We start from the raw sequence: 14,866 nt of genomic DNA on the forward strand, positions 1-14,866 counted from the left end.
GGCGGATTAGAACACAAAATTTAGACCATTAATGGTCAAACGCAATTTTTAGCAATGGCAAACGCAAACGCTGTTCAAGGAATCTCAATCGTTTAGCAATCACAGACATTGACGAGTACGGATATCAGTGGCTGCGCCTTTTGCTCCTCCTCCCTCCCGCCCTCTTCGTCTGAATTACAGGTTTCCTCCGGCGAGTCATCATCTCTTCTCTTCCATCGCTGATCTTCTCACAGAAACAACCATGTCTAACAGACGCTCGAATCGGCAAGATGAGAACACAAGATATGTCCCCAAGGGCCATCAGCAGCAGAAGTTTGTACCCAAACCCATGAATCCAACTCCTACCTCTAATTCAACCCCTTTCCCTGTTTCTCTCTCTTCTTCGCTTAGGCAATCAGATTCCTCCGGTGCGAGTTCCAGAGTCTCCGCTTCGGGTGGTAGTAGGGTTAGGATTGGGGATCAGGGACAGTTGGTATCTAGCAAAAGTCCAGCTCAAGGCGGTGGGAGTTTTGTGAATTACTTGCCGCAGGACGAGGCTGTTGCCGCTGGTTTAGGGCCTGATGATGGAGGTTTGGATCCAGTGGAGTCTCAGGGAGTGGTGGATCTCCTCAATAGAGAGCTCACAAGGCTGCTTAAGCTCAATCCTAGAGATTTTTGGAGAGAAGGTCATGCTTCTTTTGATTTTATGTCAGTTTTGGTTCATAATGAGCTTCGGTCTCTCGGGTTTCAACTTTTTTTTTTGTGTGATGGATTTTTAGACTGATATTACTTCTCTTGGTTAATGACAGTGGCTAGTGATGCATCGTTGCATGATTTTTTGGATAGCTTCCTGCAGTTTAGAAGCAGATGGTATGATTTTCCTTTTCATGGTGTCAAGGGTATTGTTGCGGGCGTGATTGTCGGAGAACTCGAGTTATGCCGTCGTGTTTTCATGGTCTTGTATAGAATGTGAGTCGCTGCTTGTTTCATAATCCAAAGCTTTTTGTTGAATAGTCTTTTTTCATCATGGATACTAGTGTCATTATTTTTTATTCTTTTGGGTCTTGTGAGTTGAGGGTTTGTATATTTGGCTGTGGCAGATCGTCCAATAGGGATCCCGGTGCTAAAGCTGCTGATAGCCTCAGTCAGAAAGATCATGAAGGTGGCCTTTTGCTCTTTGTCTATTCTAATCCCATTCAGTTGTTGTTACTTATTTCGTTCTGAAAAGGACATGAACATAGAATGAAAGATTAACATGCCTCAATGTTTATATTACTAAATCTTAGGCTATAATTCTTTTGTGTCTCATCCTCGATGTAAGCTGCCTTTCCTAATCTAAACTAGAGAATGACTCACAATGTTCTTTTCTTACCAAGTCTCTGGGACTATTATACCATCTAAAGCTTAAGTAAAATTCCATTACTCACTCAGGGGTATAGTTAGAAGTAGGACTGTTGTAAAGGTGATATGACTATTGTGATTATTTTCACACAGTGATTTTTTAACTCAAGGTTAGATTCCTTTACATGTTCCATTTGGATTTTGGATAAGCTTTACGAGTATTATGTGTAGACGTTGTGTGCTTATGTTGGTTGACTCCTTTACATGTACCATTTAGGTTTTTGATAAGCTTTACGATTCTTATGTGTAAAATTATGCTTATATTAGTCGACATTTGTTCTCGGGTAGTTTGATTATATTTCTTAGACCAGCTCAACATAGGTAACTGATTAGAGTTGGTTAGTCTTGGGCAGGGTAAAATAGAGCTAGCAGCTGAACATGTGGTTCTTCTTGAATATATTGGAAATTGGTATTGGTTGTACGAATCAGGTAGTGAGAGTAGTCCGCTCACTGATCAAGACTTTCTAGAATGAATTGAGTTTTTCTTCTTTTTTCTTTACGTTGCACATTTTGTAGGAAATTTTAAAGATTATTTTCTAGCTTACAGCTATTCACCAGTTTTGTTTGTAGTTCTTCTGCAGGACAAGAAGTTACTGGACTTGCCAAAGTTATTGGATATATGCGCTATATATGGACATGAGAATGCAGAGCTCACAAAATCTTTAGTAAGTCATAGGAGAATTATAACTCGTCCGAAAGCTGAGATAATCTTTTAACTCTGTGCATCATTTTTTGCTAGGTTTGATTCTCTTTTTGTGACATTTGACATCCTGGAATTCCCAATTGCTGCTGGATAATTAAGCTGAGATAATGTTCTATTCTTTTGCTAATCGAATTGTATATTTTACCAGATTGAAAATGCTGTGAAATCACAAAACGGAATTTCTGAAAGTTTGAATATGATGTTGTCTCATTTCTTGGGCATCCTGCACACAATGCATCACCGTTGCACCTCATCTTTGGAGGTATGTTATATGTATTTGATTTCAGAAACTCTTCTTTGGGATAAATTAATAAAATTAAAGGTGTAATATATGACACACATTTATATTATGTTTAAAATCACATCAAGTGTTGAATTTAACATTCTTGGTCTGTAAATTCTTGTTTTAAGTTTTCTTCTTCAACGTTATCTTGGATCTATAGATCTACTTTCATATTTGCAGACCTTAGTATCAAGTGCAAATAGTGAAGACCACGGACGTAGACAACTCCATTCAGACCTTTTGGAGGTGAATTTCCGTCCCCTTTTTTCTATTAATTTCTCTGTTGTGCATTTGCTTCTGTATACACATGAGACTAGTAACATTTTAGTTATATTCGTAAACATATAATTATAAACGTAATACAGTATTTGTTTGTGTTGATCTCTTCCAAGATATCTATCTAACCCCTGATATGGTTTCTTGTTACATAGGAATTAGGACATACATATTAACTCGTTATTATAGGGTAAGAAAATTTGAAGCTTGCTTTAGGATTGGCTTTAAAATAATTTAGTATATTTCATCTTTATTATGTTTTTGATATGAATACGTGCGAGTGAGCATGCAGACACTTGCATGAGCCAAACACAAGTGTGCACACTCTTAGCACACTCAACTGATCAAAATATAGCATGCCAAGTTTCTGCTCTTGTTGTAATTCAAAACATGAAGTATTTTGCTTGTTTATAGTGTATGGGCATGTACTGCATCCGTGCTAATGTTTTTTTCTATCTGATTAGGTTATGGACTTCATTAATGATGGAGTTGTGTCTTTGGATGCTTTCATTTCTGCTTATACACCAGCAGTTTTCATCTTAGCATGTCCTGTTGAGACAAGGTATGCACCATCTTCTATCTAAATCTTTTAATTTCTCTTGTGAGAGAAATGTACTCTCGAGTAGTATCCCCAAACCTTGCGCCTATCACACATGATTAGTTGGCATAAATCATCTGTTACTGGATTTGTATTGAATTCCACTATGAGATTCCCATGATTGATGGAAAGCAGTATTACTAGTGAAACTTTGGTTGCTATTAATGATCTATATTAGGCTTGTTTTGGATCTGTATTTATCATAACCTAAATCTGTCTGTGCAGTTATGGGAGCGATGAACTACTCCGCAGCCTAGTTCGGTTGCATGATTCATTGCTTCCATCACTTCATCGTGGCTTTCAGGTCTTGTTCAAGGATGAAGACCATGATTCTCTTTCAGACATATCAACGAGTTTAAACATGTTATCAACAAGGATAGGAAGTTTATGTTGGAAAATATTAGATATCTGTTATCTCAGCAATGATAAGTTCAATCACGAAACTTCAATTCCAGCTGTCACAAAGATGTTCCCGTCAAGAGTTGAGGACCCTATGGTAAGGGCAGATATATTGATTCAAACATTCAGGGAGATCAGTGGACTTTCTGAGCAGTCACTAGAAAGCAAGAACCGATTACTCCAAAAGATTGAGAAGAATTACAGAATCATTGATAGACTTAGGAGTTTACAGAATGCAGGTATTTTCTTCTACAATTTGGTTCTGCCCAGCTGTTACCTGATTTTTCATTTCAAAGTCGGTTCCAGTCTTTAGTATGTATGGTCTGTTAGGATAGATTGTGTAGTTCACTGAAGGTGAAATAAGCAACACATTAACTTCACTGTTAGCAAGTGAAATTTTCTGCATAAGCTAGCTCTTTGTTTCTGAATGCCATGAGTTTAAGCAGTAGTCTAAAGCAGCTTGTTATTGGTTTCTATGCAGGATGGATATCTATGGAAGATGAGCAACTTCAATATTTGTCCATGATCATGTTGCATTCGGCAGACACTTTCTCTATGAAGGAGTCACCGCTTCTTCTAACTGATGGTAGAAACGCCGAAGAGCTTATGGATGAAAATGCTGTAGTTATGCAATCCAAGATCAGTCAAATAAAAGACATATTCCCTGAGTATGGGAACGGTTTCTTAGCTGCGTGTCTTGAAGCCTATAACCAGAATCCAGAAGAAGTTATACAGAGGATTCTTGAAGGAACACTCCATGAGGATTTGCAGCGATTGGACACTTCACTGGAGACGATGCCACAACCTAAATCTGCTCCAACTCTTAGAAGCAAAGACAAAGGGAAAGGAAAGCTCATTGAATCTGACACTAGTAGCTCTGCTAGTGCCATCTATACAGAGAAACCGATCACACGGCCCTCCCTTCCAGCTTCATCAGCCTCATCAGCAACAGTTGGCAGATTTGTCAGAAAGCCAAAGGATGATACTCCAAGTTACAAAATTCTCGATGCTAGAAAAGAATCCGACAGAGAGAGGAACGCAGCCCTACTTGCACAATACGAATATGATGATGAATACGATGATTCTTTTGATGATCTGGGCTTGAGTATTGCGGAATCAGGTACTGAAGAAAGCGGAGCGTTTGGTAACAGAGCTGGATCCGAGCCCTCTGATGCTCCAAAGTGGGGTAGCAGAAAGAATCCTCAATTCTATGTGAAGGATGGTAAGAACTACAGTTACAAAGTGGCCGGCGCAGTTGCTGTGGCAAACGCCAACGAAGCTTCACTGGTAAATGAAGCAGAGGGAGATAAGATACTTGGGTTGGGACGTGGAGGAAACATTCCTCTAGGAGCGGTTAGAAAGTTGACAGAGTATCAGGCACAGAGAGATGAGAAAGGTCAGTCTAATGTGAATGTGAACCCAAGCGATGGAAGAGAGAATGGGAGAAACTGGAGAGGAGTAAGGGGAAGAGGAAGAGGAGTGGTGAACAGAGAGCAACCGCAGGAGAAGAGTAATGAGAGTAGTAATAACAACTCAGAGGTTAATACAGAGGCGGAGAACGGAGGAGGACGGGGTCGAGGAAGGGGACGAAGAGGAGGAGGTGGAGGGAGAAATCATAATCATAAAGATAGAGCTATGAAGAAACATATTGCTAGTGTTTCTGGCTTCTAGAGGTTTAAAAAGTAACAAAAAGCACAATACGTTTTTGTGGGTCTGTTTTTTCGGATACAGGGGAGAAACTTAATTACAAATCGATACTTCATTTGATTGTAATGCTTGTTTCTGGTAATTAAAAGAAGAAAACTAGCATATTATTATTCCCTTTGGTTTTGGTTAAACAAGTTTCTTTTGTAACAGGTTGGTATGAATCTAATAAAAAAATGAACTTTTTGTGAAAAAAAAAAAATTCTTTTGATATATATGCAAAGGTAACAACAACTTATAACCATTCCAAATCTCCAATTGAACTCACATTGTCTAAGTTCTATCTTTTTATCTTTATTCTTCTTCCCGTAAAAGAAAGAGTAGTTATTACTTCGAGTGACAGAAGTTGTAAAAATTTGTAAGCATGTAAGCCGCAATAATATAAAAAGAGAAGAAACATTTATAAATGTGTGTTATATATAAAGAATTGTATTTTATTTGAGGTAGATAATGAATGATCTACAATCAACAACTACACGGTTTGTGATTATATGTATCCACGTGATTTAATATACAAATAGATTTGTTTTCTCTGCAAAAAATACAAAAATAAATACATAAAAGAAAAGCCAAATCCTAAACGTAACTGGAAAATAATATACGTATGAGCTAATTTCAATTTGGATTAGACAAAGAAAAGAAGAAGAGAGAGACGTAATTATACAAAAGCTTACGAGAAGTTTGTTCCATCATCACTTGAGAGAAAGATGATCAAATCATACAAGAGAAACACGAACCGTTCAACGGGAGGGAACGCGGCAGCACTATCATTCGCTTTGGTTCGTCGTGCAGAATATTTAGGTACATACATATGTTTTATAAATTTTATCATCTTTTTGAATGCATCATAATTTACAATATTTCGATTACGAGAAAACTAGATGAAGAGAACCTTAAACATCCTTTTTAACATAAAAAAGAACACTAAACTAACACAAGTTCTACACATTAGTATAATTTCTTAGCTGATAAAAAACACACCATTAGTATTTTTCCCTTTTTGGTAACGTTTTTTTTAAGATAATCTAAACCATAATACTGAATCACAAAGCTCATAAAAAAGGAAATCGAAATTATAATCACGTCGGCAAGTAAAGAGCCAACGGTGAGGGATGAGCCACGTGTGAAAGGATATTCCTTAGATGTGAATGGGATCTAATTCTTGTCCGATTAAACCGAGAAGAGTCTTGGTACGCCTCTCTATATATAAAAGTCATCACTTTCCTCCTCACGTTTCTTCCTTTGGCATCGACGAAAGTCTGAAAACTCTTTTCTCTCCACCTCTTTCTCTCTTACCCCAAACACAAAATCTCCTCTTTAATGGATATATCGCCTCTCCGATCTCATTCTTCCTCGTTTTTATCTGCCAAACTCTTATTGCTCTTCTTCTTTTGTAGTTTTCGTGCTTCTTCGATTTCTTCTTCTTCAGTTGTTTCCCATCGTCGTAATCCTTCTAGCTTTCGGTTTCTTTGATAATTCCCTTTGAATTCGTTTTTCTTCTTCTTTCAATTTCCGCAAATAATCAGCCGCCGATAAGATAATCATGGGGAGGAGTAAGATTTCTCTTCTTCAATTTTTATTCTTTAATTGATTCAATTTGCAACTGGATTTGTTTGTTTTAGGGTTTTAATTGATTACTAATTTACTATGAAATCTCTTATATAACCAATTTCTGTTTTCGTTAACGCTTTTATAAATTTGGATGCTTTGATTAACTTTTGCTGGAATTGTTTTTTTTTGTGCAGAATCTCAGCGTAAGAACGCGACAATGTTTGATAGTGATGATGATACAAGTAGTGTAAGCTCTTCCTCCACCATGCCATCTGAGAGATTGTTGAATCCTGGTATGGATGAAGTTACTGTTCTCAAGGATGCTTTGTTAGATCAATCCCTTGATGCTCTCTATGAGAAAAGGTTTGTGTTTCTTTGTTTTCTTTTTGATGTGCTTTTGCTTGATTTTGATGCAATACTGATATTTTTGGATTTGAAGGAGCTCAACTAGAGAGCAAGCTTTGGCCACCATTGTTGACGCATTTAACAGCGACTTGCAGTATGAGTTTGTTGAAAAGAAGTAAATATCTGACACTCTTTCCTATTTTAGTTTTATCAATCCACGAGTCTTGTGTAGTTTAATCAATCATACATCATACAGAATTTAACCATGTTTCTTCTTAATGAGTGCAGGTTTGCCACTTTATTGCACCAGTGTTTACACTGCACCAAGAAAGGGTCTACTAAGGAGACTTCATTAGCAACTCATGTCATTGGTGAGTCTCTTAGTAATAGACAACTCATGCATTTTTTTTTGTCAAGTCATATTAACAGTTAATCGTGGTGGTTTACAGGGTTGCTAGCGTTAACTGTTGGACTCGGGGATCATGCACAAGAGGTTTTGGAAGAATCTGTCACTCCTCTGTCTCAAGCCCTTAAATCTGGTCGTGAAATCTTGAAAATAACTTCGGTATGGATGATTTGATAATCGATCAGTTTGTCATTACTTTACAGGTTTCTTAATAAGGTTCATCTTCGATTCATGGTTGTTGATATTCTGCCTTTTCATTGTAGATACTTGAGTGTTTAGCAGTCATAACCTTCGTTGGCGGGAATGATCCAGAGCAAACCGAGAAATCTATGCAGATTATCTGGCAAATGATCCACCCCAAACTAGGGTCTAATGTATGCATCTTACTTTTTTCTCATTTTACAAGCCTTTTCAATCTGATTTATTAAGAAAGTAGGCTCACATGAAGGTTGGCGTTTTTTTTGTAGGTTGTGGCAACTAAACCTTCACCTGCTGTAATAAGTGCTGTTGTATCTTCCTGGGCTTTTCTGCTCACAACAGTTGATCGGTGGACTCTAGGTCCTAAAATTTTTCAAGAGTAAGTGGGGCATCATGCTTTTCTTCGATCTAATTTTACTTATTCATAGACTGATTGAATATTAATGTCATTGCAGGACTGTAACTTATCTCTCTACATTGTTGGAAAAGGATGACCGATCTGTACGTATAGCTGCTGGTGAAGCGCTTGCAGTAATATATGAGTTGGGAACTCTAGAGAAGTTCGCTGCCGAAGTCAAAGGGTCTGCTAATGGATCAGTGAAAGAAGGAGGTGTCTCTCAGGAAGCATTGATGCACATGCATGGCTTGAAAGCTAAAGTCACTAAACAAGTTAGAGAGCTCTCTGTAGAGGCAGGTGGTAAAGGTTCTGCTAAGAAAGATCTCAACACCCAACGAAATTTGTTCAAAGATCTTGTTGAATTTCTTGAGGTATATCTTCTTCACCTTTTCTCCTGTTGAGGTTTAAGTTAGACTATTCTGATAGGATTTTATATATGATGTGTTTTAATGATGATTAGGATGGATATGCTCCTGAAACCTCAACAAAAGTCGGAGGGGACTATTTACAGACGTCAACGTGGTATCAGATGATACAGTTGAATTATTTGAAGCATTTCCTAGGGGGTGGCTTTATTAAGCATATGCAGGTCTGTTTTCTTATTTACCCTTTCTTTTCAAGTGTCGAACTCTCTTAAGTTTTCTTTGTTATAAAGCTGACGCTGTACTGTTTTATACAATTTGGTTATCAGGAGAATGAATTCCTTCATGATGTATTTAGTTTCACTCCAAAGAAGATTGGTGGAGGAAAGTTGTCTAATGACGAAAAGGTATGTTTCCGGTATCTTCATTCACTGTCTCGAATCTTATCCCATTGCAAAAACCTTGTTAACAAAACTGGATTTTGCGATTATTTGTTGCAGAGGTTGTTTAAATCACCAAACTCAGCTCTTAACAAAGCAAGAACGCAGTTCCTGGCCAAGCAAAGGATGTTAGCTAAGGTATTATAAATTTTGATTAATCGTCTTATCTGGGAATTGTGTTGTGCAGAAAGAATAACAGTGTGTTGTTTCCAATTGTGATGCAGAATATGAACGTTGGGCATTACGCAGCTACAGCAATGGAGGAAGAATGATGGCTCTACAATTGATTTTTGAAGAATGATGGCACACTCATCTGCTGCTTTTGGAAAATGTTGTTGTTCCATTAGTACACTTTTTCTTGTTTCATGTTTTTGATTTGATAATTGGTTCCAATATTATAACCAACTCTTAGAAATGTCTTTTCATTTATAACAATTTTCGACCGTTGAGTGTAATTCCTATGATTCAACACTTGTTGTTTCTGTTAAGAGTGCCATTGACCAATTGTATTTTGAGCTGAGACTCGGAATTGTCACTGAAAATTTGTCAGTGTATTGGTGACAGACAAAATTTAGCCCATGTATTGGTGAGAGACAATTTAGCCTATGCTTCACTTATTCAGTAAAAGGTATCTAACAGAAGAACAAAAGATAAAGTAACAAGTTCCACAACATTGAAATATTTACGAAGCAAATGCTCCTCCAAATCACTTATACATTTGGCCAAAATGAAAACATAAAAAAGCACCGTAACTAGTCCAAGGCCATCTTGGGATATCAAACTTCCAAAGGCCGGAGAAAAAATTGGTACCTTTCAATGCCAAAGTTGTGGCACAAGGAATCACATTATACAATGTGTTGCTTAGTGTGAACCAACAGGGATCATCTTCAAGGCAGCAGCAACAGGCATGCCAAGGAACCCGAGTATGATGCTAACCAACCATTGTCCCAAATTTAATGGTGTTGTATCCGCAAATGTACCCAGCAGCTCGATTATGATTACTTGGAACACCACTGTACATGTTAGAACCGCTACGAATACGTAGTTCTTTAGTATCCCCTTGAACACATCAATTTTTTCCATTTCCCTCGAGCTTATCTCATTGAATACCTGAAACAAATATCATACATTATGATGAGAACGTGGTTATGGTCAATGTTGGTTGTTTTCCTTTTTAAGATCCAGACGCGGCAAGTTACCTGGCAGAAGACAAAAATGTTGAAAATAAGGGTATTGAGTGTTAGATCAGAGTCGGGGCCATCGAGACCAAACATTGTCTTTCCCTTTGTTTGAAGACACCATATGATGACAAGCTGGTAGAGTGACTGACCAAGGATGTTCCTCCACATTACATTACTTATGAAGTTTCCTTTCCTTCCCACTGGAGATCTCTTCATCAGGTCGTCCTGTGGTGGTTCAGTCGCTAGCGCGAGTGCTCCAAGTGTGTCCATTATCATGTTAACCCACAGTAGTTGGACAGCAGTCAGAGGCGCGTTTCCTGAGACCCACAGTAGTTAGTGTCAATGTAACAGAGAAGTTAGTTGCAATCCCTGAGGAGATTAGTCTTTTGAACAAGAGAAAAATAAATGTGGGTTGGGAACTAACCAGTGAGGCAGGCTGATAAGAAGTTGACAATAAGAGCCACAACATTTACTGTCAGCTGGAACTGGACAAATTTCTGAATATTTATGTACACAGAACGGCCCCATTTGGCTACTGTGACAATCGTAGAGAAGTTATCATCTAGGATAATCACATCCGCACTTTCTTTTGCCACCTACGAAAATTGAAAAATAGAATATGTAAGTGTTGTCCTTCCATGAGAACCCAAACTCAATTGTTAGATTTTCTCACAAACCAGATAATGAAATAGGGACAATGAAGATTGAGTACACACCTCAGTTCCGGAAATGCCCATTGCGAGTCCAATATCAGCTTCATGAAGTGCTGGAGCATCATTTGTTCCATCACCTGTCACTGCAACGACTTCCTGAAACATTGTGCGGAGGAGTCTCACCAAAGTATGCTTATCCATGGGCGAGGATCGTGCCATCACCTGCAAGAAGGAAATTATACTTGAATCTTTTGTAGAAGAGTATGTCCTAAGGAGTTTTTCAGAATCCGGAAGCTAATGCAATGAAATTGAGGGTTTGTTTCCTGTTTGCGGATGTGAACTACCAACACACTGCATAAAACAGGATAAAGTAACTTGTGTTTGGCAGACAATCACCTGCAATTTTGGGATTAGCTTGAGCAGTTCCTCATCACTTTTCTCCCGGAATTCAGGACCTTCGATAGCTATGCCATCATCAGTCAATATGCCACACTCCCTGGCTATGGCCTTCGCAGTAGTAAGGTTATCTCCAGTCACCATTCTGACAGTGATGCCAGCAGATTTACAAATCGCAACAGACTCCTTGACACCAGGGCGTACAGGGTCTTTGATGCCCACAATACCTATACAAGTGTATCCACCACTTGGAATAGGAGCCTCTAATGAGAATTCATCACCAATTTCGAAATACGCTAGGCAAAGAGTTCGAAGTGCTTCGCTAGCAAATTCCTCAATTATGTTCTTCAGGTGACTGGTCGATTTTTCATCGAGAGGAACAACTTCACCATCTTTGTTGATGTACTTATCACAAGAATCTAAAACTATCTCTGAAGCACCCTTACAATGTGCCCGGAAATGTCTTTCAGGCAGCTCAATGACAACTCCCATTCTTTTCTTTGTAGAGTTAAAGGGCTCAACTTTCACAACATTTGAGGCTTGCCTTACTTCTTGGAAGTCCCCTCCGAGTGACAACCCAAATTCTAACAGAGCAGTTTCTGTAGGAGTTCCCAGTATCTCGGTTTTGTTTCCTTTGCCCACAACAATCTCACCACCAGTGTTAGTAAATATAGATTGCAGTAGAAGTTTAACAGCAGACTCAGGGATACCAGAGGCAAATTTCATAGCAGCATCAGGACCATTAACCTCTTTGGCTTGTTCACAGATGCAGGCTTTTACAACTGTCATGTGATTTGTTGTAAGAGTTCCAGTTTTGTCACTACAAATAGTTGTTGCAGATCCCATTGTCTCACAAGCAGCAAGATTGCGCACTAGCGCTTTGTCATTCATCATCTTTTTCATGGCAAAAGCAAGACTTAATGTCACAGCCAACGGCAGACCCTCCGGAACTGCAACCACAACAATTGTTACAGCAACAGCAAAATATTCTAGCATCGCCATCAATTCATCAGCAGTCCAGATCCAGTGAGAATTATCTAGGCGCTTCTGATTAGCCAATCCTTGAACCAAAACAGCAAACGTAATGACAGCAAAAAATAGACCTATTTTACCAATGATGGTTGCCACACCATTAAGTTTTACTTGCAACGGTGTCTCATCATCACCGCCTTCACTTAGTGTAGCCATCAGTTTACCCCATTGAGTCCTCATTCCAACTGTAGTCACCAACATTTTGCAAGATCCATCCTGAACCTTGGTACCAGAGAGAAGAAACGGGTGTTCCACACTGACACTAACCGGTTCACTTTCTCCAGTCAAGCTCGATTCATTTATCAGAACAGAAAACCCTGAGATAAAAAGCCCATCTGCTGGAATCTGGTCTCCAATGCCAAGATGAACAACATCTCCAGGGAGTAGATCATATATTGAGATTTTTTGCCTCAGTTTGTCTCTCGTAACCTGAACCACAATCTTTTTCTTCTCTGCATCCAGGTCCTTGAATTGCAGGGATTGCCTATAATCACTAGTGGCAGTGACAAACACAACAAGCAGAATACTCGCCACTATACCAAGTCCGTCATGGGCACCAATAGGCCACCCTTCCATCAGTATTCCAACTATAAGTGAAACAAACGCACATGCAGCTAGAATCATAAGTGTTGTATCCTGAAGGGCTTCCCAAACAAATAACCAAAAGCCACGGCTGGGGCTTTCTGTGAATTGGTTGATTCCATAAATTTCTTTTCTTACACTCAGCAGGTCTTCAGATGTACTAATTCCACTAGCAATAGACGTGGAAAGTTTTTCAGTGAGGCCCTCAGTTCCACCATGAATTTTCAACTTTTTCAAATCATGACCTTCTACAATTGATCCCAACTCATCAGGACAAATCTCAAACCCTGCTTTTCTTACTTCTTCAGGTAGTGTATACTCACTGGACAACTTTAAACCTGTAAGCACGCAATACCTTCTCGTTAAGGAAATCAAATACATATTGAATAACACAAGGGAGTAGTCTATTCTCACTATTAATGAACTGAAGTGCAGCTTGTGAAACTAAGACCGCCACTCGAAATTTTTCCTGCATTCATAAGGTTGACAAAGGAAAATGGTATTAGAACAAAGCACCAATAGCAGTAAGAATTTATTCTCAAAGGAAAAATGAACAGAACGCTTTGATCGCTCTAATTAACGCCTCCTTCAATACAAACTACAAGAAACACAAGGCTTGAAATGGGTTGTTTGCTACTAATGAGTCATATTTGCTTGAACATTCTTACTAGCAAACACCACGAAGAACCTAAAAATCTACATCTTAAATTAGAAACAGAACCTAATGTAATCATGTCTAGTGATAACAATCCCTAACCTGAGGATAGGTAACTAGAAAAATACTAAAAACGAGCTCACTTAGATCCCATCCAGTAAGTACAGTGAGTCAACCAAACAAAAAACTCGGAATGCAGAAAGATCACTTATTAGATCTCCAACAGTATACAAGCAGAAATAGAAAGAAATGTTTCAGTAATCAAAGTGAGAAGAAAGAAGCACCTGATTGGAACGCCGAATCGCCTCGGCCTCGGAACGCTTAGACAGATTAGCAGTGAATCTAAATCTCCTTTTAGGATTCTTGACGATCCAGCAGAGCTTCCTCCAACGCTGCAACGCCTCATCGGACGAGTTCTTCGGCTTCACATCGCCGAAGTTTTCGTTCAAGTAGCTCTCCATTTCTTCAGCTTACTACTCTCGAACAACGAGTGAATTCGTAACTATACTTCAGATGAGATAAGATTAGAGAAAGAGAGAATCAAGGATCTCGTAAATCGAGAACGAAGAAGATATGATATATAACAAGAAGTCCTCTCACTGGTAATGGGTGCTTTTAACTTATTGTTATTTACCTTTATATGGGTCAAGATGAAGACGATGCTTTGACGCGTCGTCTCGCACTAAGTGAGCTTCGTCGAAGTTTCGTCTGCCTGTTCTGAAATTTCCTCATGGCCATGGTTTTTTTTTTTTTTTTGGAACACTCATTTATTCGGACATGACTCGGAGCTGGTCAAGAAAGTCAAAGCTATTTACTGACTTGGACTTTATTTCAACAAAGTTTTTAGTATATTCTAAGTTTTGTGACTTTTGTCCATTAGAAATTTCACACAAATAAATTAGAATAATTTACTAAGTATATTTTCTAAAGAAATTTTTACAAAAGTAGACGAAAAAAGATTTGCTCTCATTGTTTGTCAAAGTGAGAACTGGTTTTCACGTTTTGTCTTTTCATTCAATTTCGGACCAAATTACCCTGGGAAAACTTAATAATGGCATAAACCAAACCGTGCAGCAGTTCGTATCGGTTAAGTTGACGGCGTAAACCAAACCCTACAGCAGTTGGTTTCGGTTTAGTTGATGCGGTTCAGTTTTGAAAAAGACAAAAAACAAAAAAACTGAAACGAAGAAACCGAGAAAACGAAAAAGAGAATAACGGAGAGATTGAGAGAGAATCAGAAAGCGAAACGAAATTCAGTATCCATTGCTTCAAAATTCGACATAACTTCGAATTGTTGGGTAGTTGAATTGTGCCACTGAACTCCC

General features: G+C 38.6%; 3 protein-coding genes across 9 annotated transcripts; 2 read left to right on the forward strand and 1 right to left on the reverse strand.

Annotated features, from left to right (window-relative positions):
- The first annotated feature begins 12 nt into the window (after positions 1-12).
- Positions 13-5,542, forward strand: AT1G27752 (Ubiquitin system component Cue protein). Of its 2 annotated transcripts, none has more exons than NM_001084142.2 (9): positions 13-665; positions 789-948; positions 1,080-1,141; positions 1,951-2,045; positions 2,232-2,345; positions 2,547-2,612; positions 3,107-3,204; positions 3,466-3,878; positions 4,121-5,542. In NM_001084142.2, the coding sequence occupies exons 1-9, from the start codon at positions 242-244 to the stop codon at positions 5,308-5,310; spliced, it is 2,622 nt and encodes an 873-aa protein (NP_001077611.1). In that variant the 5' UTR covers positions 13-241; the 3' UTR covers positions 5,311-5,542. The 2 variants fall into 2 exon arrangements, with proteins under 2 accessions (NP_001077611.1, NP_001117366.1); NM_001123894.2 differs by having other exon boundaries at positions 15-665; positions 1,962-2,045; positions 4,121-5,531.
- A 957-nt stretch (positions 5,543-6,499) lies between these two features.
- SAT32 (interferon-related developmental regulator family protein / IFRD protein family) lies at positions 6,500-9,649 on the forward strand. 3 transcript variants are annotated; one of them, NM_202194.3, is made up of 12 exons: positions 6,500-6,896; positions 7,089-7,257; positions 7,334-7,414; positions 7,528-7,610; positions 7,689-7,804; positions 7,909-8,019; positions 8,113-8,222; positions 8,299-8,611; positions 8,701-8,829; positions 8,932-9,009; positions 9,103-9,180; positions 9,267-9,649. In NM_202194.3, exons 1-12 carry the CDS (start codon positions 6,887-6,889, stop codon positions 9,312-9,314), a joined length of 1,326 nt encoding a protein of 441 aa, NP_973923.1. In that variant the 5' UTR covers positions 6,500-6,886; the 3' UTR covers positions 9,315-9,649. The 3 variants fall into 3 exon arrangements, with proteins under 3 accessions (NP_973923.1, NP_564294.1, NP_849715.2); NM_102541.3 differs by having other exon boundaries at positions 6,576-6,896; positions 7,346-7,414; positions 9,267-9,608; NM_179384.2 differs by having other exon boundaries at positions 6,593-7,257; positions 7,346-7,414; positions 9,267-9,602.
- On the reverse strand, positions 9,624-14,299 carry ACA1 (autoinhibited Ca2+-ATPase 1). Of its 4 annotated transcripts, none has more exons than NM_001332787.1 (8): positions 14,176-14,299; positions 13,826-14,043; positions 13,301-13,355; positions 11,273-13,224; positions 10,940-11,098; positions 10,648-10,819; positions 10,242-10,540; positions 9,626-10,152 (listed from the first exon to the last, which is right to left on the reverse strand). In NM_001332787.1, exons 2-8 carry the CDS (start codon positions 14,000-14,002, stop codon positions 9,904-9,906), a joined length of 3,063 nt encoding a protein of 1,020 aa, NP_001321522.1. In that variant the 5' UTR covers positions 14,003-14,043; positions 14,176-14,299; the 3' UTR covers positions 9,626-9,903. The 4 variants fall into 4 exon arrangements, with proteins under 4 accessions (NP_001321521.1, NP_001321522.1, NP_849716.1 ...); NM_102542.1 differs by lacking the exon at positions 14,176-14,299 and having other exon boundaries at positions 9,630-10,152; positions 11,273-11,331; positions 11,554-13,224; positions 13,826-14,149; NM_179385.2 differs by having other exon boundaries at positions 13,826-14,198.
- Positions 14,300-14,866: the final 567 nt, after the last annotated feature.

The sequence above is a fragment of the Arabidopsis thaliana genome (genome assembly GCF_000001735.4).
Source record: "Arabidopsis thaliana chromosome 1 sequence".
Taxonomy (NCBI): Eukaryota; Viridiplantae; Streptophyta; class Magnoliopsida; order Brassicales; family Brassicaceae; genus Arabidopsis; species Arabidopsis thaliana.

Excerpts from the sequence above, each read along its gene's own strand:
- AT1G27752 (NM_001084142.2), top strand. The coding sequence starts at position 242 with ATGTCTAACAGACGCTCGAATCGGCAAGATGAGAACACAAGATATGTC. Across the intron at positions 1,142-1,950 it reads CAGTCAGAAAGATCATGAAG|TTCTTCTGCAGGACAAGAAG; the intron begins GTGGCCTTTTGC and ends TTTTGTTTGTAG. Across the intron at positions 2,346-2,546 it reads GTTGCACCTCATCTTTGGAG|ACCTTAGTATCAAGTGCAAA; the intron begins GTATGTTATATG and ends TCATATTTGCAG.
- SAT32 (NM_202194.3), top strand. Across the intron at positions 7,258-7,333 it reads GATGCTCTCTATGAGAAAAG|GAGCTCAACTAGAGAGCAAG; the intron begins GTTTGTGTTTCT and ends TTGGATTTGAAG. Across the intron at positions 8,223-8,298 it reads GGTCCTAAAATTTTTCAAGA|GACTGTAACTTATCTCTCTA; the intron begins GTAAGTGGGGCA and ends ATGTCATTGCAG.
- ACA1 (NM_001332787.1), bottom strand. The coding sequence starts at position 14,002 with ATGGAGAGCTACTTGAACGAAAACTTCGGCGATGTGAAGCCGAAGAAC. Across the intron at positions 13,225-13,300 it reads TGCACTTCAGTTCATTAATA|GTTTAAAGTTGTCCAGTGAG; the intron begins GTGAGAATAGAC and ends GCGTGCTTACAG. Across the intron at positions 10,541-10,647 it reads CTTATCAGCCTGCCTCACTG|GAAACGCGCCTCTGACTGCT; the intron begins GTTAGTTCCCAA and ends TGTGGGTCTCAG.